Raw genomic sequence first — 23,697 nt, 5'->3', positions numbered from 1 at the left:
AACTGAATTGGCAGTCCAAAACAAATGGGACAAGAAACAAAGGAAATGCAAAAGAACCAGAAAATAAGTGACAAAACAGCAACATTCAACCCTCATATTTCAATAATTACCCTAAATGTAAATGGATTGAACTCTCCAATCAAAAGATACAGAGTGGCAGGATGGATTAAAAAGCAAGACCCAACAATATGCTGCCTTCAGGAAACACATCTTAGCACTAAAGACAAGCACAGGCTCAGAGTGAAAGGATGGAAGACAATACTCCAAGCTAATGGCAAACAAAAGAAAGCAGGTGTTGCCATACTCATATCAGACAAAGTAGACTTCAAGATAAAACAGGTTAAGAAAGACAAAGAAGGGAAATATATAATGATAAAAGGGACACTCCATCAAGAAGACATATCACTTATAAATATATATGCACCCAACATAGGAGCACCAATGTACATAAAACAACTATTAACAAACCTAAAAGGAGAAATCAACAACAACACAATAATAGTAGGGGATCTTAACACCCCACTTACAGCAATGGATAGATCATCCAGACAAAAAGTTAATAAAGAAATATTAGACTTAAATGAAAAACTGGACGAGATGGACCTAGTAGACATATACAGAGCACTCCACCCAAAAACAGCTGACTACACATTCTTCTCAAGCGCGCATGGAACATTCTCTAGGATAGACCATATGTTGGGAAACAAAGCAAGCCTCAATAAATTTAAGAAGACTGAAATCATAACAAGCATCTTTTCAGACCATAAGGCTATGAAACTGGAAATGAACCAGGAAAAAAAAACTGGGAAAGTGACAAAAATGTGGAGATTAAACAACATGCTACTGAACAACCAATGGATCATTGATGAAATTAAAGGAGAAATCAAAAACTATCTGGAAACAAACGAAAATGATAACATGCCATATCAAACCATATGGGACGCAGCAAAAGCGGTCCTGAGAGGGAAACTCATAGCGATACAAGCCCACCTTAACAAACAAGAAAAAGCCCTAATAGGCAACCTTAAATTACACCTAACAGAACTAGAAAAAGAAGAACAAACAAAGCCCAAAGCCAGCAGAAGGAGAGAAATAATAAAAATCAGAGCAGAAATAAATGATATTGAGACCAAAAAAACAGTAGAAAGGATTAATGAAACAAAGAGTTGGTTCTTCGAGAAGATAAACAAAATAGACAAACCCTTAGCCAGGCTAACTAAGAAAAAAAGAGAAAAGGCTCAAGTAAATAAAATTAGAAATGAAAGAGGAGAAATTACAACGGATACCATGGAAATACAGAGGATTATAAGAGAATACTATGAGAAATTATATGCCAACAAATTGGACAATCTAGAAGAAATGGATAAATTCTTAGACTTATACAACCTCCCAAAATTGAACCAAGAAGAAATGGAGAATCTGAATAGACCAATCACAAGTAAAGAGATTGAAATAGTAATCAAAAACCTCCCAAAAAATAAAAGTCCAGGACCAGATGGCTTCTCCAGTGAATTTTACCAAACATTCAAAGAAGATTTAATACCCATCCTCCTCAAACTATTCCAAAAAATAGAGGAAGATGGAACACTTCCTGAATCATTCTATGAGGCCAACATCACCCTGATACCGAAACCAGACAAAGACAATACAAAGAAAGAAAATTACAGGCCAATATCGCTGATGAACATTGATGCAAAAATCCTCAACAAAATATTGGCAAACCGAATACAACAGTATATTAAAAAGATCATACACCATGATCAAGTGGGATTTATACCAGAGACGCAGGGATGGTTCAACATCCGCAAATCAATCAACGTGATACATCACATCAACAAAACAAAGAATAAAAACCACATGATCATCTCAATAGACACAGAGAAGGCATCTGACAAGATACAACATCCATTTATGATAAAAACTCTCAATAAAATGGGAATAGAAGGAAAGTACCTCAACATAATAAAGGCCATATATGACAAACCCACAGCTAACATCATACTCAACGGGGAAAGACTGAAAGCCATTCCTCTGAGAACAGGAACGAGGCAGGGCTGCCCACTCTCACCACTCCTGTTCAACATAGTACTGGAAGTTTTGGCCAGAGCAATCAGGCAAGAAAAAGGAATAAAAGGAATCCAAATAGGTAACGAAGAAGTGAAACTCTCACTATTTGCAGATGACATGATTGTATATATAGAAAACCCTAAAGAATCTGTTGGAAAACTGTTAGAAACAATCAACAACTACAGCAAAGTTGCAGGGTACAAAATCAATCTACAAAAATCAGTTGCATTTCTATATGCTAATAATGAACTAACAGAAAGAGAGCTCAAAAAGATAATACCATTTACAATTGCATCAAAAAGAATAAAATACCTAGGAATAAATCTTACCAAGGAGGTGAAGGACCTATACAATGAGAACTACAAGACATTATTGAGGGAAATCTACGATGACATAAAGAAATGGAAAGATATCCCATGCACGTGGATTGGAAGAATAAACATAGTTAAAATGTCTGTATTATCTAAAGCAATCTACAGATTCAATGCAATCCCAATCAGAATCCCAATGACATTCTTCACAGAAATAGAAAAAAGAATACTAAAATTTATATGGGGCAACAAAAGACCCCGAATAGCTAAAGAAATCCTAAAGAAAAAGAACAAAGCAGGAGGCATCACAATTCCTGACTTCAAAACATACTACAAAGCAATAGTAATCAAAACAGCATGGTACTGGTACAAAAACAGACACACAGATCAATGGAACAGAATTGAAAGCCCAGAAATAAAACCACACATATACGGACAGCTAATTTTCGACAAAGGTGCTAAGGACATGCAATGGAGAAAGGAAAGTCTCTTCAATAAATGGTGTTGGGAAAACTGGACATCCACATGCAAAAGAATGAAAGTGGACCATGTGCTATCGCCATTCACAAAAATTAACTCAAAATGGATCAAAGACCTGAAGGTGAGACCTGAAACTATAAAACTCATAGAAGAAAATATAGGCAACACACTATTTGACATTGGGTTTAAAGGAATCTTTTCGGATGACATGCCTACCCAGACTAGGGAAACTAAAGAAAAAATAAACAAGTGGGACTTTATCAGACTAAAGAGCTTTTATAAGACAAATGAAATCAGAATCAAGATGAACAAACAACCAACCAGCTGGGAGAGAATATTTGCAAAACATACATCTGACAAGGGGTTGATCTCCATAATATATAAAGAACTCACACAATTGAACAACAAAAAAACAAACAACCCGATCAAAAAATGGGCAGAGGAAATGAACAGACACTTCTCCAAGGAAGATATACAGATGGCCAATAGGCACATGAAAAGATGCTCAACATCACTAATCATCAGGGAAATGCAAATCAAAACAACACTAAGATACCGCCTCACGCCACGCCGTTAGAATGGCTATAATCACCAAGACAAAAAACAACAAATGTTGGAGAGGATGTGGAGAAACAGGAACCCTCATACACAGCTGGTGGGAATGCAAATTGGTGCAGCCTCTATGGAAAACGGTATGGAGATTCCTCAAAGAATTAAAAATAGAGATGCCCTATGACCCAGCCATCCCACTACTGGGAATCTATCCAACGCACCTGAAATCAACAATCCAAAGAGGCTTATGCACCCCTATGTTCATTGCAGCATTATTCACCATAGCCAAGAAGTGGAAGCAACCTAAGTGTCCCTCGACTGACGATTGGATTAAGAAAATGTGGTATATATATACAATGGAATACTACTCAGCCATAAAAAAAGACAAAATCGTCCCATTTGCAACAACATGGATGGGCCTGGAGCGTATTATGTTAAGTGAAATAAGCCAGAAAGAGAAAGACAAACACTGTATGATCTCACTCATATGTGGAATATAAACCAACACATGGACAGAGAAAACTGGACTGTGGATACCCGGGAAGGGGGGGTGGGGGGTGGGGGGTGGGCACAAGGGGTGAAGGGAGTCATATATGGGGTGATGGACAAACAAAAATGTACAACCCAAAATTTCACAATGTTAGAAACCATTAAAATATCAATAAAAATCAAAAAAAAAAAAAAAATTAAAAATAGAAATATCATAAGATTCAGCTATCCCACTACTGGGTATTTATCCAAAGAACTTGAAATCAACAATACAAAGAGATTTATGCACCCCTATGTTCACTGCAGTATTATTCCCAATAGCCAAGACGTGGAAGCAACCCAAGTGCCCCACAACTGATAAATGGATAAAGAACATGTGGTGTACATATACCATGGAATACTACTCAGCCATAAAAAAAAGGCAAAATTGTCCTATTTGCAACAACATGGATGGACCTTGAGGGTATTACGTTAAGTGAAATAAGCCAGACAAAGACAAACACAGTATGATTTCACTCATGTGTGGAAGATAAACAAACACATGGAAAAGGAGAACAGATCAGTGGTTACCAGAAGGGAAGAGGTGGGGGGAGGGCAAAAGGGGTAAAGGGGTACATACATATGGTGACAGATAAAAACTGGACCACTGGGGGTGAGCACGATGCAGTCTATACAGAAACTGATATATAGTAACATACACCTGTAATTACACAACGTTATAAACCAACATGGCCTCACTAACATAATTCAAAAAAAAATACACCTTTGAAACACGAAAAAAGAACAAACACAACTAGACTATTGGGGGTGAGCAAGATGCAGTCTCAACAGAAACTGATGCATAATCATGTACACCCAAAATTTAACAATGTTATAAACCAATGCAACCTCAACAAAATAATTTTAAGAAACAAAAAAAAAATGGTTAAGATGGTAAATTTTATATGTATTTTACTGCAATAAAAAACAATTTAAAAATATAACACCAATGAGATGCAATCAGCAAAACCTAGACTGTGGGAAACTCTACAAGACAAACAACAATTCAACAAATAAAACACAAAGAAAAAGAGAAACAGAGAAGGAAACTAAAGAAATTTAAGAAACATCAACTAAGCAAGATGTGCAGCCTTCATTTGGACTCTAATTCAAATAAAGTGTATTTCTAAACTTTTATGACATAAATCTAATGAAAACTGGAGCACTGGCTGAATGTGACATTATGAAATGGTTCTTTTTTCAGGTATGCTAAGAGTATTACGGTTTTTAAGTCTTTACCTTTTAGAGATCATACAGAAATATTTATAGAGAAAATGATATGATGTCTAAGATATTCTTATTTTCTTCAAAAAATAAGGGAAAGGAGTAAGAAGATGGAGTACAAATGAAATACACTTGATCAGCCATGATTTAATATTGATGTAGCTGGATGATGGACATACAGGCATACAGGAACTAGGCAATTATTTTTAAGTTGAAATTTTTTCCATAATAAATCTTTTTTAAAATACGAACTATTTTAAAATGAACTATGAACCATTCTTCACTTCTGACAAAGACTCAAACATTTGATAATATACTCTGTTGAGAGTATGGGGAAATAAGTGCTCTCATATACTAGTGGTGGGAGTATAAAATGGTACAAACCCTACACAAAAATGTACTTGGCAATATCCAGCAAAAATACACATATCTTTTATTCCTCACTCGCCCAAAATGAGTGGCCTCACTTTGACAAATCTAAACCAAAGACTCACTGTTACAAATACAAAATGACATATACACAGGCTAACCTTTGTGGCATAAAATAAATAGTATGTATTGGTTATGAACACATATATGTAGATATATTTATTTAATATCTTGTTACATTGATATGTAACATAAATATGGATTGAAAATACACCAAATTCCTGACAGTGCGTGACTCTGGAGAAGAAAGTTATCAGACTCAGGCAAAATATAATGGAGACCTTATCTGTAATATCTTCTCTCATTAAAAAAAAAAAAAACTGATGCAAACATGACAAAACATTAAAGGCTAATTCCAGCTGTGAGGTTCACAGGTTTGTCATATTATTCTGTATAGTCTGGTTTTATTATTTTTCCCTGCAAAAAGGAAAATACAAAGTAAGCAGGACCAAGATACTGTTGCTTTATACAGGTGGAGACTACTCTCTCAAGAAGCTTTGGCCATGAATGCAGGGAGATGGAAGAGTTGCTTGAAGGGGACCATTTATGACAGAGAAAAGGAGTGAGATAATGCAGTGAGACATGGCAGACAGAAGCAGAAAACAATGAGAATTCCCAAAAGGAAATAAGGATGGTTGTAAACGTGGGTAACCTGCGCTTGAACAAAGGCACATTGAGGAACAGGAAGAGCACACCTAATGAAGCAGACAGCAAGAACACACATAGTTTCTCTCCCCTGAAATGTGCAATGTAAAAATGGATATGGAGAGAACCCTGACTCAAAACCCTAAGAAACAAACTACAAGAACCCTGTACACCTGTTCCTATTCTTCTTATATTTTCTGCAGTCATTCCTTTCTGTTTTCCTTTAGAATACAGACAAAGCGTTTTTTTTAAAGTTCCAGGTTGTATCTGTCACACCGAGCAGAACCCAGAGAACAAAATGTGTCCTCGTTATTTCAATTTTTAAGGAAGAACAGCACACCCCTGAAGGGGAAGATTAACTCAGCAGGACAAGAGTGGTAAATGCCTCTGTCTGGGAACTCTCCTTCTAAGACTAACCCTTGTACTAGACATTCTATTTTAATAAGGGAGTCAATTTTCCTTATCAGCAAGAGTAAAGATACCTACTGGAATTTTTACAATTTTCAATTATGAAGCAATAAGATATGTATAATTAACACAACTCTTCTACTTAGCATTCTCACTATTTTCTCATTTTTTCCAGGAATCTGGAACTTAGATTAGAAACTATAGAATACTAGCTTGGAACAGGACTCTAATCTAGTTCCAGGGTCAGCAAACTACAGTCCACAGGCCAAGCAGGGTCTGCCACTTGTTTTTGTCCAAATTGGGCTACTGCCTGTTTATGTAAATAAGCTTTTCTTGGAATACTGTCTGACAATTCAATTACATATTGTCTACAGCTGCTTTCAAGCTACAAGGGCAGAGTTGAGTACTTGCAACACAAGCCATGTGATCTGCAAAGCCTAAAATATTTACCATCTGACCCTTTACAGAAAAAGTGTGCCAACCTTTGCTCTAGTCTAAAAGTTCTCAACCTTTTTTCGTCTCAACATCATTCTCATGTATAACATGCTCATATTCTGAATCACTAAGAGTCAAAATTCCATCTTTTACAGATGAGGAAATCCAGACCCTTTATTTAAACCGCAACTAATGAGAAGAACGAGGGTAATGTTCAAGAACTTTGAAAGGGGGCATATTAGCCCTACAATATAACTATCAAATTCTGAGTAACCAAGCAAAATTTTCAGAAAGAGCCCTTAGATCACGTTGTTTGAAAAATAATTTGTAGTCATTGTTTTAAAAACCTCTTACGTTATATAGGCCCCTGGCCATGTTCTCCGTAAAATGAACTCTGTATTTTGCTCATCAAGTGTAGTGCACATTGCCATTTGTCAGCCTGTCTTGCAACTGAATTTCCTCTTCCTGTGTTTGGAAATCACAGCATGAGTCCTGACAGAAGACAGGGCTCTGCCTCCCAATATGGAAGCTATAAAAGCCAAACCCTTGAGGTCTCTATCATCCTGGGAAGTCAAAAGAAGACAAGTGGTCTGAGCTCGGGCAACTGGATGTTGCCATCATGACTTAGAATCTAGAGGAAATGATACCCCATTTCTTTTCCAAAGACTCTAGACCCTCTTTAAAAAGCCAAGCCTTTTAAATTGCTGCACATCAGTTGCTAAACTGGTGAAGTTTAAAGGAAGAAATGCCAAAGAAAGAGAGAAAGTCCTTCCATCAACTGCTTTTTTCCCTCCCACAGACATAAGTAACAGTGGTGCTGACTGTGGCACCACTGCTCTGCACAATGGTGCAGAGGAGCACAGAGGGCTTGCACTTCCCCGAGCCACCTTCTCTGTGTGGTTCTGAGTTAAGAGTCTACAGGCGATTTGAGTCACAATTATCATCACAATTATTCTCAGAAGGCAGAGGCAGGACAGACACACAAAGGCAAATGTGAAGTACTCGGAGAGGTGAGAGTGAGCTCTTGAGAAAACCACGTGTTGCATCTGGGCTCACAGGAGCTGTGATAGTCAGTGGTGGCTTCTTGAGGCTCAATACCATCAAAAGTAGACAGTTCCAGCACTGCAGACTGAGATCGCCCATGAGAGCTTCCAGGGCAGTCTTCAGAGTCACAAGGGCTTCCCGGCAAGCTCCTACAACCAGGCTGAGATTCTCAGAGAAAGTTTTCCTGACCGCTGCACCTCCAGCCTTTCCATGGGTTCTATAAGTCTCTAGTTCCTGTATTAAAACCCTTCATACTTGGAAAGCATAGCATGGCTTCTGTTCTCCTAACTGAAACAAGACTGATAAAACCCAAATAAATCCTAGCATACTGAAGAGCTGAACAGAGGCTTCATTCTACTTCAACAAGCTAGCATTTTTACATTCATTTTCTCATTTACTCCATCCCCAAATCCTCCTTTTACAAATGTGAAAACTAAGACTAACCAATGTCAGTAAACAGCAAAACAAGGTTTAAAACTCAGGGCTACCAAACACCAAGTACAGTACTCCAGAATTTATTTAGGAAACAACTGTAGTAAAACACCCTGTGATTTCCTATACAAAAATACTAAAGGGCAACCACAACTTCCTCAAGGTTTAGGTAGGAAGATCACTTATTCATGAAACTTACTAAATCACACTGGCAGAACTACTCTAAAGTAAGTGTAGGTTGCAATCTGGTGGCCTACAAGACACATGCTCTCTTTGAATTATGTTGTCTGTTTTTAACCGACTTAATTGCCAACATTTTAAAAACAGAAATATACATAAGTATCAGAGCTCTATCTTCTCTCAAAAAAGAGGAGAAAATATCAAAAGATCTACAACAGTGGACCCACATTTAGCCATAGCTAAATCAGTTAAAGATGAAAAGCATTTGGCCAAACAGGAACAAAATTCTCACGTCTATAAGAAAAGTAACAGAAGATGGAGTGGCAGCCTCGCTGGAGGGACGCATCACACGCCAGGTCTGCCAGAGGCTCCAGGGCGGCCCTGATTTCTGCCCTTCTCCAGTCTTAGTTGTCCTAGTCTTCTATGTGACTCTATAAAACTACCAAAATACCTCCTCTTCAAAAAGACTCTTAATGAACTCACTCATGTTTTGTACATAAATGAAGCATCAAAATCCAATAAGAGTTTCAGAAGATGAGAACAGAAAAAATGAAAGAGAAAAAAACAATGTAAGAAAATTTCCCAGAGGAATGCAATATTTCCAAACTAAAAGGTCCACCAAATACACAGTACAATAAATATAAAAAGACCTATGCTGAAAAAATTCTGGGACGTCAGCATCATCGTGGAGTGAGCTTCCCCCATTGAACTCTGCCCCTCTAAAACACAACAAAAAGGACATTCGTATTCCACCAGAAGCTATTCACACAACACAGGGGACATCTGAGGCACCCAGGCAGCCATACACCCAAGGTGCTGGAATCCCAAGAGTAAGCGGAAGGAGATAAGAGGAGCTCCCTTCCTTCCCCAAGGACTGCCACCCAGAGACTGAGACCATGCAGCTCTCAGAGAAGAGGGAGGGACGGCTCACCACATAAAAACCAGCGCACTCCAAGACCCCTCACAGCCCGTGGAGATCCCCCTACAGAGGGAGAGGAACTGTTGCAAGTGTAGTTTCAACAAGCTAGCCCCTGAGAAGAAAAGAGAACAGCAGCAAGGTGAGAAACCTCTGAGACTGGGGAGGGGAAAGTAAGCGCCCCCTCCCACACCCGGCCCCCCGCCGACTGGTGCTTCAGCACAGCAGCGCTTCAGCTCAGCCCTGTCCCCAAAGGCAGCAGCCCCCAGGTGCCTGGGCCCCACCAGCAGGGGCAGCGTGAACACACCCCACCTCCATAGGCAGCGGCCCCCAGGCACCTGGGCCCGACCAGCAGTGAGGCGAGCCTACGCCCCTGCACCAGAGGCAGCGGCAGCTCACACCCCACTACGCCACAGCCCTAGCTGCTCCGGCTGGACCAAGCCACGGCCACAGCTTCCCCGGCTCCACCATACCACAGCCCCAGCTCCTTCAGCTGGACCATGCGCTGCCCCCAGCTCCTCCGGCTTGACCGCTCCCTCCCCCTGGCTCCAGCTGCTTCGGCTTGGCCTGTGCTCAGGCTCCAGCTGCCTCAGCACCAGCAGCTTCAGCCTACCACACTCCAGTTCCAGCTTCTTTGGCCCAGCAGTGCTCCAGCTCCTCCTTCTTTGGCCCAGCACAATCCGCTTCCAGCTTCTTTGGCCCAGTGGCTCTCCAGCTCTTCCCTCTTCGGCCCAGCGCAATCCAGTTCCAGCTTCTTCAGCCCAGCAGCACACCAGCTCCTGCTTCTTTGGCCCAGTGGCACTTCAGCTGCAGCTGCTTCAACCCAACTGCACTCGAGCCCCAGCTGCTTCGGCCTAGCTGCGCTCCAGCTCCAGCTGTTCCCACACTTCCCCCCCAGCAGCCTCCACTCAGCCACGCCTCAGATCAGCCACAGGCCGACGAGAGTGCCCGCAAACTGAGGCTGCCCAGAATACACTGCACTTGACCCCCACCCAGCGGCAGCAAGAGGAAACTGTGACCAAATATTTTCACTATGAGAAAAAGCCAACAATGACAAGCACCACGCAAAAATATATTAAATCTCCAGACCAAAAGGAAAATGACAAGCACCCAGAAGTCAACCCGGAAAACACAGAAATGTATAACCTTAATGACACGACATTCAAAATAGCCATCATAAAAAAGCTTAATGAAATACAAGAAAACACAGGCAGACAGCTCAATGACATCAGGAGTTTCTTCACAAAAGAGATTGAAACTATTAAAAAAAACTTGGAAACCTTAGAAATGAAAAACACGACAAAGAAGATAAAGACAAATCTGGAAGCCTTAAGCATCAGAGCTCACAACAGGCAGGAAAGAACTAGCAATATTGAGGACAACAATGCAGAAATGCTCCAGATGGAGGAAGAAAGAGAACTAAAACTAAAAAGAAATGAAGAAACTCTCCAAGAAATATCTGACTCAATTAGGAAATCCAACATAAGGATTATAGGTATTCCAGAGAGAGAAGAGAGAGAAAAAGGAGCAGAGAACTTGTTAAAGAAATAATAGCTGATAACTTCCCAAACCTGGAAAAGGAGCTGGAAATAGCAGTGACTGAAATAAACAGATCTGCTAAATATATCAACACGAAAAGACCCTCTCCAAGGAACATAGTAGAAAAGCTGGCAAAAGTCAACGACAAAGAAAAAATATTAAAGGCAGCTAGACTGAAAAAAAAAATAACATACAAAGGATTTCCTATCAGGCTCAGCCGATTTCTCAACAGAAACTTTACAGGCTAGGAGTGAGTGGCACGATTTATTCAAAATTCTGAAGGATAAAAACTTTCAGCCAACAATACTCTATCCAGCAAAAATATCCTTCAGATATGATGGAGAAATAATAACTATCCCAGATAAACAAAAGCTAAGGGAGTTCATTGCCACAAGACCCCCACTACAAGAAGTGCTCAAGAAGGCCTTCATCCTCGAGAAAAAAAGACAAAGGGAATTCAAAGTTTTGAACAAGGAGGAAAATAGGTCGACAAAACTAGAAAAATTGCAGTCCTTTATCAAAATAGATTAGTAAACACTGATTTATAAAACCAAAGATCAAGGGAAGGTAAGCACCAGGCATAAATATAACCTCATCAGGTTACACACGAACTCACAACACAAGAAGGAATAAGATGTGACAACAATAACTTAGAAGGGGAAGAGGAAAAGGATCAAATCGACTTAGTCTAAGGGAATAACAGGACATCAAAAAATGGACTATCACATTCACAAGATTTTTTTATACAAACCTCATGGTAACCGCTAACCAAATAATTAGAACAGAATCACACACGATAAAGAAAGAGAAAAATAAGAGAAATCCCTATAGAACTACCAAACTGAATTGGTAGTCTTAAACACATGGGATGAGAAACAAAAGAAATGCAAAAGAATCAGAAAAAGAACGATAAAATAACAACAACGAGCCCCCATCTATCAATAATTACCCTAAATGTAAATGGACTGAACTCTCCAATCAAACAACATAGAGTGGCAGGATGGATTAAAAAACAAGACCCAACAATATGCTGCCTCCAGGAAACACATCTCAGCTCTAAAGACAAACAGGCTCAGAGTGAAAGGATGGAAGACAATACTCCAAGCTAATGGCAAACAAAAGAAAGCAGGTGTTGCCATACTCATATCAGACAAAGTTGACTTCAAAATAACACAGATAATGAGAGACAAAGAGGGGCAATATATAAGGATAAAAAAGACACTCCATCAAGAAGACATATCGCTTTTAAATATATATGCACCCAATACAGGACCACCAAGGTACACAAAGCAACTATTAATAAACCTAAAAGGAAATTTTAACAACACCACAATAATACTGGGGGATCTTAACACCCCACTCTCATCAATGGACAGATCATCCAGACAGAAAATAAATAAGGAAATAATGGACCTAAACAAACAACTAGATGAGATGGACTTAACAAACATATACAGAGCACTCCATCCAAACACAGCAGATTACACATTCTTCTCAAGCGCACATGGAACATTCTCAAGAATAGACCGTATGTTAGGAAACAAGGCATGCTTATATAAATTTAAGAAGACTGAAATCTTAACAAGCATCTTTTCAGACCATAATGCCATGAAGTTAGAAATCAACTACTAGGAAAAAACTGGGAAAGTGACAAAGCTGTGGCGACTCAACAACATGCTACTAAAAAACCAATGGATCCTTGATGAAATTAAAGAAGAAATCAAAGCATATCTGGAGATAAATGAAAATGAAAATACACCATACCAACTCAGATGGGATGCAACAAGAGCAGTCCTGAGAGGGAAACTCATAGCAATACAGGCCCACCTTAACAAACAAGAAAAAGCACAAATAAGCAACCTCAAACTATGCCTAACAGAATTAGAAAAAGAAGAACAAACAAAGCCTAAAGTCAGCAGAAGGAGGGAAATAATAAAAATCAGAGCAGAAATAAATGAAATTAAAATCAAAAAAACAGTAAAAAGGATCAATGAAACAAAGAGCTGGTTCTTTGAGAAGATAAACAAGACTGACAAATTCTTAGCTAGACTCACCAAGAAAAAAAGAGAGAAAGCTCAAATAAAATTAGAAATGAAAAACGAGAAATTACAACAGATAACCACAGAAATACAAAAGACTATAAGAGAATACTATGAAAAACTATATGCCAACAAATTGGACAACCCAGAAGAAATGGATAAATTCCTAGACTCCTACAACCTCCCAAAAGTGAATCAAGAAGAAATAGAGAACCTGAATAGATCAATCACAAGTAAAGAGATTGAAACAAAACCAAAAACCTCCCAAAAAATAAAAGTCCAGGACCAGATGGCTTCTGTGGAGAATTTTACCAAACATTCACAGAAGACTTAATATCTATCCTTCTCAAACTATTCCAAAAATAGAGGAAGATGGAACACTTCCCAACACATTCTACGAGGCCAACATCACCAGGCAAAGCCAGGCAAAGACAACACTAAGAAGGAAAACTACAGACCAATATCCCTGATGAACACAGATGCAAAAATCCTCAACAAACTAGTGACAAACTGAATACATCAATACATTAAAAAGATCATACACCATGATCAAGTGGGATTTATACTAGGGACACAGGGATGGTTCAACACCCGTAAATCAATCAATGTGATAGGTCACATTAACAAAACGAGGAATAAAAACCACATGATCATCTCAATAGAAGCAGAGAAGGCTTTTGACGAGATCCAACATCCATTTATGATAAAAACTCTCAACAAAATGGGTATAGTAGAAAAGTACCTTAACATAATAAAGGCTATATATGACAAACACACAGCCAACATCATACTCAATGGGGAAAAACTGAAAGCCATCCCTCTGAAAACAGGGACAAGACAAGGGTGCCCACTTGCCACTCTTATTCAACACAGTACTAGAGGTTCTGGCCAGAGCAATTAGGCAAGAAAAAGGAATAAAAGGAATACAAATAGGCAACGAAGAAGTGAAACTCTCGCTGTTTGCAGGTGACATGATCTTGTATATAGAAAACCCTAAAGAATCCATCGGAGGGGCTGGCTCCGTGGCGTAGCGGTTAAGCGCGCAGGCTCTGCTGCTGGCAGCCTGGGTTCAGATCCTGGGCGTGCATCGACGCACCGCTTGTCAGGTCATGCTATGGCAGCAACTCACATAAAGTGGAGGAAGATGGGCACAGATGTTAGCTCAGAGCCGGTCTTCCTCAGCAAAAAGAGGAGGATTGGCATGAATGTTAACTCAGGGCTGATCTTCCTCACAAAAAAAAAAAAAAAAAAATCCACTGGACCACTATTAGAAATAATCAACAACTACAGCCAAGTGGCAGGCAGGGTATAAAATCCACTTACAGAAATCAGTTGCATTTCTATATACCAACAACAAACTAACAGAAAGAGAACTCAAGAAAACAATCCCATTTACAATTGCAACAAAAAGAATAAAATATCTAGGAGTAAATTTAACCAAGGAAGTGAAAGACCTATAGAATGAAAAATATTCTATAAGACGTTATTGAGTGAAATCAATGATGACATAAAGAAATGGAAAAATATTCCATGCACTTGGACTGGAAGAATAAACATAGTTAAAATGTCCATACTCCCTAAAGCAACCTACAGATTCAATGCAATCCCAATCAGAATCCCAAGGACATTCTTCACAGAAATAAAACAAAGAACACTAACATTCATATGGGGCAACAAAAGACCTCGTACAGCTAAAGCAATCCTCAAAAAGAACAAGGCTGGAGGAATCACAATCCCTGACTTCAAAACATACTACAGGGCCGGCCCGGTGGCGCAAGCGGTTGGGTGCGCGCGCTCCGCTGCGGCGGCCCGGGGTTCGCTGGTTCGGATCCCGGGCGCGCACCGACGCACTGCTTGGTAAGCCGTGCTGTGGCGGCGTCCCATATAAAGTGGAGGAAGATAGGCACCGATGTTAGCCCAGGGCCGTCTTCCTCAGCAAAAAAGGAGGAGGATTGGCGGATGTTAGCTCAGGGCTGATCTCCTCACAAAAAAAAAAAAAAAAAAAAAAAAAAAAAAAAAACATACTACAAAGCGATAGTAATTAAAACAGCGTGGTACTGGTACAAAAACAGACACACAGATCAATGGAACAGAACTGAAAGTCCAGAAATAAAACCTCATATCTAGGGGAAGCTAATCTTTGACAAAGGAGCTAAGGACATACAGTGGAGAAAGGAAAGTCTCTTCAATATATGGTGCTGGGAAAACTGGACAGCCACTTGCAAAAGAACCAAAGTAGATCATCCTCTTTCGCCATACACAAAAATTAACTCAAAATGGATCAAAGACCTGAAGGTGAGACCTGAAACTATAAAACTCCTGGAAGAAAATATAGGTAGTACCCTACTCGTCATCAGTCATAAAGAGATCTTTTTGAATTCCATGTCTACTCAGGCAAGGGAAACAAAAGAAACAATCAACAAGTGGGACTTCATCAGATTAAAGAGCTTCTACAAGGCAAATGAAACCAGGATCAAAATGAATAAGAAACCCACCAGCTGGGAAAAAATATCTGCAAATCATATATCTGACAAGGGGTTAATCTCCATAACATATAAAGAACTCACACAACTGAAAAACAAAAAAAACAAACAATCTGATCAAAAAATGGACAGAGGAAATGAACAGACACTTCTCCAAAAGAGATGTACAGAAGATATAAAGAAGATATACAATAGGCACATGAAAAGATGCTCAACATCACTAATCATCAGGGAAATCAAAACCACACTAAGATATTATCTTACACCCATTAGAATGGCTATAATCACCAAGACAAAAAGCAACCAATGCTGGAGAGGCTGTGGAGAAATGGGAACCCTAATCCACTGCTGGTGGGAATGCAAACTGGTGCAGCCTCTATGGAAAACAGTATGGAGATTCCTCAAAGAATTAAAAATAAAAATACCTTATGATCCGGCTATCCCACTACTGGGTATCTACCCAACGAACCCGAAATCAACAATCCAAAGAGGCTTATGCACCCCTATGTTCATCGCAGCATTATTCACTATAGCCAAGACATGCAAGCAACTCAAGTGTCCCTCGACTGATGATCGGATAAAGAACATGCGGTACATATATACCATGGAATACTACTCAGCCATAAAAAAAGACAAAATCAGCCCATTTGCAACAAGATGGATGGACGTGGAGAGTATTATGTTAAGTGAAACAAGCTGGAAAGAGCAAGACAAACAATGCACGATTTCACTCATGTGTGGAAGATAAACCAACATACAGACAGACAAAACTGTTTGGTGGTTAACAGGGGCTAGGGGGGTGGGGGGTGGGCACAAGGAGTGGAGGGATGCACTTATATGGTGACTGATAAACAATAATCTACAACAGAAATTTCACAATTAAAAAAAGTTAATAAAAAAAAAGACCTACGTTAATGAACTTTTAGAACACTGGGTAGGAGATGTTAAAACCCTCCAGAGAGAGAAAAAAGATCACATACAAATGACAAGGAATCAGAACGTCATCAGACTTCTCAAGTGCAGAACGGGAAGCCAGAAAACATCACACCACCACCAAAAATCTAAGGAAAATGAATTCACATACACAATTCTAGACCCAACAAAATCATCAATCAAGTATGAAAATGAAGTAAGAATTTGCTCAAAAAATTTACCTCAACACACTCATTCTTAGGAAGCTGTAGTGTTTAACTCTATATTAACTAATTTGAAAATATAAACATAAAGAATAATTTTCCCAGAAAAATTTATCAAAACTGACTATTTGTGGATTTAAAAAAGCTAAATAGACCAATAATGATAAAAGAAATTGAAAAATAACTTAAAGAGGCATGGCTTTGCAGATAACATTCTTCCAACATTTAATAAAGAGATTTTTACACTATCCCAGAAAACTTCACAACTCACTCTAGGAAGTCAGCCTATCTCACAAAAAACAGAATAGCACACGTGCACACACAAATACAAACAAAGAAAACTATAAGGCAATCTCTCTTATGATCATAGATAAATCCTAAAATGAAATCCAACAATATACTGAAAAGAATGAAACACGGAGAACACGAAGGTTTTGAACCCAAGAATGCATGGTTGGTTCAGCACTGGAAATCTATCAATACAATACATTACATTAAGAGATTAAACAAGGAGCCTCACAGATCACCTCAATAGATGCAGAAAAAGCATCTGATAAAATTAAAAACCCAACTCAAAAAACAAACTTTCTTAGCTAAACAAACAATAACTACCAAAAACCTACAGCAAACATCCTACTCAATGTCAAACATTAAAAAAAACACTCATTAAACTCAGAACAAGATGACAAGATAAAGATGCCTGTCATCACCACACTAACATATTGGAGGGCTTGACAATGAATGCTTCTAGGACAAGAAGGACAAGACAAAGAAATAAGAGAGATAAATATTGGAATAAAAGAGATTGCAGAGATGACTGTCTAACTAGAAAATCCAAAGCACCAAACTATTAAAACTAGATTCCAATAAGCCAGTTGCATAGAATTACCAAAAAAAAAGTTCTTCTATAGTAGATCAGTAACAAATTTGAGAATGTAATAGGATAAAGAATTATACTATCCACAATGACAACAAATACAAAATATCTAGGAATAAAACTAACAAGAAATGTGGAAGAACTATATAAAGAAAATGTTACTAATGTTACGCTCCCTAAGGGCAGGGATCCCTGTCTGCTTTGTTCACTATGCATTCCAACCTCTTAGATCAGCGCCCAGCACACAGTAGGTACTCAATAAACATTTGGTAGATGACTGACAGACAAAAAGAAGAACTTGACAGAGATGTCCTCATTGCTGGATGAAAAGAACCCATACTGTAAAAATATCAGTCATTCCCAAATTACATGAATAAACTCAAAGCAATCCCAATAAAAATTCCAGTTGAATTCTGTATAGAACCTGATTGATAACTCTCAAGTTCATTTTTTAAAAAAATGCACAAGGATAATCAAGAAATTTCTGAAAAAGAACATACACACACACTAGAAAGCAATTATTTTAAAAAACTATTACTGAAAATTTAATATATTATAAAGAGGGAAAAGATGGAGAATTCAATAAATCGTACTAGAACTGTTAGAAGCTCCAAATTCACACCATATCCAAAATAAAATTCCATATGGAATAAAAGCTAAATGTAAAAAAGTTCAGAAACATAAAATGTTAAAAGCATAGAGAAACGCCTGGCAGGGAGACACCATTACAAAAAAAGCTTATAAAAACAAGTGACATATTTCACAAGGTAAAATTTTAAAACTTCCACAGAGTGAAAAGTTTAAAACAAGGTTATAGGGCAAGCACCATAAAAAGGGGCCAATAATCCTAATAATATACAAATAATTCTTTAAAATAATGAAAAAGAAATCAACCACCCAATAAAAAAAGACAAATAATATAAAGGCAATTCACAAAAAAATAAATATAATGTATGAAAAGATGCTTAATTTCACGAGAGATCAGGAAAGTGTAAGTTACCACATTGAGGCTATTTTTCTGTCTCAAGATTATGAAAAATTAAAAAGATTCTTAGAGAGGGTATGGGAAACAAGGTATTCTCATACATTACTGATAGGCGGATAAAGTAATACCACCTTTTTTGAGGACAACCTGACAACAGCTATCAAAAGTTTAAATACACATCAACTTGCAACACAGTATTTTCACTAAAGTATCTATCCCCCAGAGATATTTGCTTAAGCACACCAAGATGTGTCTACAGATGTTTAGTGCAGTATTTTCCACAGTGGAAACAGTAGAAATAACTGAAATGCCCATCAAAATAAAAATGGTTCAACAATCAATGGTGGAGCCATACCACTCTCACCTACTGACAGGGCAAGACCCCCAAGACCTACTCTTAAGTGAACAAACTGCAGAAAATACAGGATCCTATTCACACCACAAAGAGCACCTCAGCTGTAAACGTGCAACTTCCACATGCCCAGAACAGGGGGTACAGGGATTCATACAGAAAACATTTCATTCTTTAATTCATTCATTTGTCAAATATTTGTTGAACACATACTACGTGCCAGGAACCTGGAATATACGGCAGGTAAAATAGGCAGCATTCCTGTCCTCATGGGGCTTACGGACTACTGGGGAAGGGAGATTTCACAAAGCAGTAAATAACTAAACAAAATTACAAACTGCGGTAAACGTTCTGAGGAAAACAAGGGTGCCACAGAATAAAGGGGAGGGCGGCACATAAGCAGGAGATGGAAATACTTTAGATAGAAGGAATGCTCCAGGAAGGCCTCTGAGAATCCTGAGACCTGGGCATGCAGAGCCAGTGGGGCAAGAGTGAGGGCAAGGCAGTCCTCCTGGAGAGGAGCAGGCCAACACTCACACCGCACGATGGTGAGGCGGCGCGGGCAAATCAGATAGCACTCACACACCCTGGTAAGGAGTCTGGTTTAGTCTAAGGGCAAAAGGAATCCAGCCGCCTGTGACAAAATGGAAGGATAAACTCCACAACATGAAGGCTAAAGCCTACTTAACCTCCAAAACAGCAATTCTCAAACTTGCAAAAGCTTTTGTTTATGTGGATTACAGTCACGTGTCGCTTAACGACGGCGGCGCGTTCTGGGGAGCGTGTCGTCGCTGTGCGAACATCCGCGTGTACTTCCACAACCTAGACGGCGTAGCCTACGGCACACCTAGGCTGTATGGGATCGCCATCAGACATGGGGTCCGTCGCTGACCGAAACGGCGTTATGCGGCGCACCACTGCATATTCATTCACATTTACTATTTTAAAAATTAAAAATGAGATATTTGAAAGAATATGCAAGCACACATTCCATTAGCCACCTGTGTAACGAGGTCTTCACGTGTCACACAGCCTCTGGGAAACTCGACTAGTCAAAGAGTGAAACATGCAGACAACGTTAGTATCACAGTTTCGACCCAGGAGTTCCCAGACTACACTTTGAGAATGATATCAAACACGATTCTGACCCTAGAAAGTAACCACGTAAGGAAGGTAAACCAGGTATTTTCAAAATTTAACTACAAAGCCTAAGATCTAAACGCGCAAAAAAATTCATCTGCCAGAAAAGTGGCATACACCAAGTTACATTGCCAGAAGCGACCTTTCCGCGTAAAGTATGAGGTTTTTTCCATTTTGCCACACAAACGTTTTGACATTTGGGCCAAAATTCCCGTGCAGGACTATTACAAGGTGCTGCTAAGTAAGCACGACTAAAGAACCCCTCTGGAGTAGACACTAGAACGGTTTCTCAACGGTTCAATAATAAGAATTGATCCCAAATGCTTCTGTTGGTTATACTTTCTCACCTAAGGGTTTTCTTTATCAAAGTTTCGAATAATCACAAAAGTCACTTCAAGTATTTGTCCATACTAAAAAAAGGAAACAAAAACCCACAATCAACTAAATGTGATTGCACCAGAAAGTGACCTTACCTAAAATTTGTTAGGTGCCCTATCAAAATCATCTACGCTTGCAAAACAAGACAAACTACCCCAAGGAACCGACCCAGTGTCTACACCTTTTCTGCCCTGCTTCCACCTCTGTCAGATGCTGATAACGGAAAGAAAGACGTTTACTAGACAACCAACGAGTTCCCGTCAACACACACGAACTGGCCGAGCTGTTTCAAGACGCCCTCCTCCCTGGACGCCGCACCGTTACACACTCCTTCACAAAGGCCCGTCTGGAGCTGCGTCTGTGCCCCGGGCTCGAGTCCCCCGCACTCGCCAGGACGACCCCTCCGGCGGCGCCCCCGCGCCCCCAGGCGCTGTCCCTCCCGGACGGGCGTCTCGCCGCGGAGAGGGCAACGCTCTCTGCGGACTGGACAGCGGAGCACCGGAGCAGGACAGCCGCGGCCTGCGCCGGGAGGGCGGACAGCGGGCCCTCCCGAGGGGCAGGCGGACGGCCCGGCCCCCGGCCCCCGGCCCCGCAGCCTCCCGCGTCCGCCCGCGGGGCCCACGTACCTCCGGCGCCGGCTCCTCCGCCCGCTCCCAGGGCGGCCGCCATGGTGCTCGCTGGACCCGGCCGTCAGCCTCGCCCACCAGCCAGCTGGGGGGCCGCCGGGCCAGCCGGGGCCCGGGGACGCGCGGCGGAGGACGGGGGCGGGGGACAGCGGGCCCGGACAGGGGCGGGGAGGCGGCCGAGGCGGGGGTCGCGGGCCACTCGGGCCCTGCTCCTCCGCAGGAAGAAAACAACAAACTATGGCAACATGGCCGCCGGCTCGCCCGCCTCCGCGGTGCACGCCGGGATGATGGCGGCCGGGAGGCGCGGGGCGCGGCGCGGGCCTCCCCTCCGACGCTGCCGCGGCTCCGAGCAGCCTCCGACTGACGAAGGCCGAGCACGGGAGGCAAACAAGAAGTTAGCGGCCACGCTGGGCTCCTGAACCCCAAACGTTTAAAGTGGGGGCGGGGGCGGTTGCCGGCCGTAGTTCGGCCCCGGGCTCTGTCGTAAGGCGCTTTGCAGCGGTTGGCTCCGAGCTTTACGGCCGGCGGATATCCCGTTGGAAGTGGGCGGGAGCAGGCCCCGCGTACCGTCATGCGGCCTGAGTCTAGTTTCTGTTGGCACAGTAAGGCGGGGGTTGGGGGCGGGAAAGCTGCTGTCGCGGACGCTGCGGTGTCCTGCCGGGGGAAGGGAGCGCGCAGCCCAAGGCCGCGTCCCTTGGGCCGGCCCGAGGTCGCTGGGCATGCGCAGTGCCGCGGGCCTGCGGGCGGCTGCAGGTGCGCTGGAGCGCTCGGGACCGCCCAGACCCTGCGACGACCCCGGGGGTGAGGTGTGAACCTGGTGTCCATTTCTGAGCAGCGAGAGAGGTCAGAAAGCGACATGCTGATAAGTGACATGGAGGAAAGGGTCCTGGGGAATGACAGTGATGGGGGGAAGGCTGAGGGCTTCTTGGGATAAGGCGTCAGCGAAGGCTTCTCAGACTTGGCGGTTGGGGGGAGCGGTGTGAGTCTAATTAGGTTTTCAAGTACACACAAGCTACAAGCGTTGATTCAGTAGCAGTGAATGTAGGGATTGTGGGGCAAGGGAAGGGTCACGTTAGGTAGAAAGAAGGCTGCGCAAAGGCTCGGAGATGTCCAGTGACTTGTGTGATTGGAGAACTGCAAGCAGTGCATGTGGCTTCTAGAGTATTGGATGAGGAAGGCGCTCAAGAAGCAGTTCGCTGGAAAGGTGTGCAAGGGCCAGAGTGCGGTAAGGACTTGGGGCATTTTTCTGACGCTGAGGGAGTGTTGAAAGGTTTTCAGAAGTTACATGATAAGATTTTTGTTCGAGAAAGATGGCTCTGACAACAATAGAGAAGATGGGCAGCATGGAGAGATTGAAACTGGAGGTACTGACACCAGTTAGTAAACCGTCACAACAGTCCCTGCAGGAAATGGATTCCTGGATGGATAGAAAAATGGACGTGTAATAAAACATTAATGGTAGAATCTTGGTGGCTAAACGAATGTTTATTGTAAAGTTCTTTCGACTTTTATATGTGTTTGCTATTTCTCATAATAAAATGTTTGAAAAACATTCCTGGATTAATAATTAATGTAATACTGTACTCATCTAAAAAATAAAAACTAAAAAACACTTTCTTGTGATTCAGCTGCATGTAATCACTGCAAAAAGAAATAAGCTTGGCAAGCAATGTCAAATAATTAAGTCTCCCTCAGAAAGCACATTAACACATCCAGATTTAAGATGGCTTAAACCCCTAACCACCTTTCATTATTTTTTGAGCTGTGGAGGATGAAATTCCTAACTGAGAAGTTTTTCAGGACGGTTTCAGTGGTGATCCTGAGAAGGATGCTTCAAAAAAACAAATTCATGGGACCAGTCCGGTGGCGCAAGTGGTTAAGTGTGCACACCCCGCTGCGGCAGCCGGGGGTTCAGATCCCAGGCGCACACCAACACACCATTTGTCAAGCCACGCTGTGGCGGCGTCCCATGTAAAGTGGAGGAAGATGAGCGTGTGTGTTAGCCCAGGGCCGGTCTTCCTCAGCAAAATGAGGAGGATTGGCAGATGTTAGCTCAGGGCTGATCTTCCTCACCAAAAAAAAAAAAAAATTCATAAAGATAAAACAATCTCAAATACTTTGTAGCCATGTTATACTTGAAAGATTTCTCAGTTATAAACCACCTAAAACTGAATTTCTCCGGGACAAGAGTCTCTACACTTCTTTGATCCAACACCCACTGGAAAAACTTTTGCACGTGGACACTAAATATTTGAAGATCTTGATAAATTACTCTGAGTAAAGATTTAACAAACCCCTTTTTCTTCTCTGCTGACAAATTTCACTTTGGATTGACTTTCTGACTTTTCCTAGAAGGCTAATGAAAGTGGAATGTCAGCTGTGTTATGAAACAGCATTGCTTGTGTTAAAAATGCCCTCTGGCTGGTACACTGCTTCTGGCTTGAGAGGACTGAATAATCTTTAAACACCTGTCAGGAAGCCATACCTTCAG

The 23,697-nt window shown here is 41.1% G+C and overlaps 1 protein-coding gene across 3 annotated transcripts in view; it reads right to left on the bottom strand.

The window, feature by feature from the left end:
* Positions 1-21,323, bottom strand: part of RBM33 (RNA binding motif protein 33) — a 163,178-nt gene extending 141,855 nt beyond the window's left edge. For all 3 annotated transcript variants that reach the window (XM_058533975.1, XM_058533981.1, XM_058533991.1), the window contains exon 1: positions 21,207-21,323. In XM_058533975.1, coding sequence (XP_058389958.1) covers positions 21,207-21,249 — 43 coding nt within the window. In that variant the 5' untranslated portion in view covers positions 21,250-21,323. The remainder of the gene's footprint in view (positions 1-21,206) is intronic.
* Between the last annotated feature and the right edge of the window lie 2,374 nt (positions 21,324-23,697).

Source organism: Diceros bicornis, chromosome 3, assembly GCF_020826845.1.
Source record: "Diceros bicornis minor isolate mBicDic1 chromosome 3, mDicBic1.mat.cur, whole genome shotgun sequence".
Classification (NCBI taxonomy): Eukaryota; Metazoa; Chordata; class Mammalia; order Perissodactyla; family Rhinocerotidae; genus Diceros; species Diceros bicornis.
Note: the sequence above shows the minus strand (reverse complement) of the source record. Positions and strands in the feature narration are given on the sequence as shown.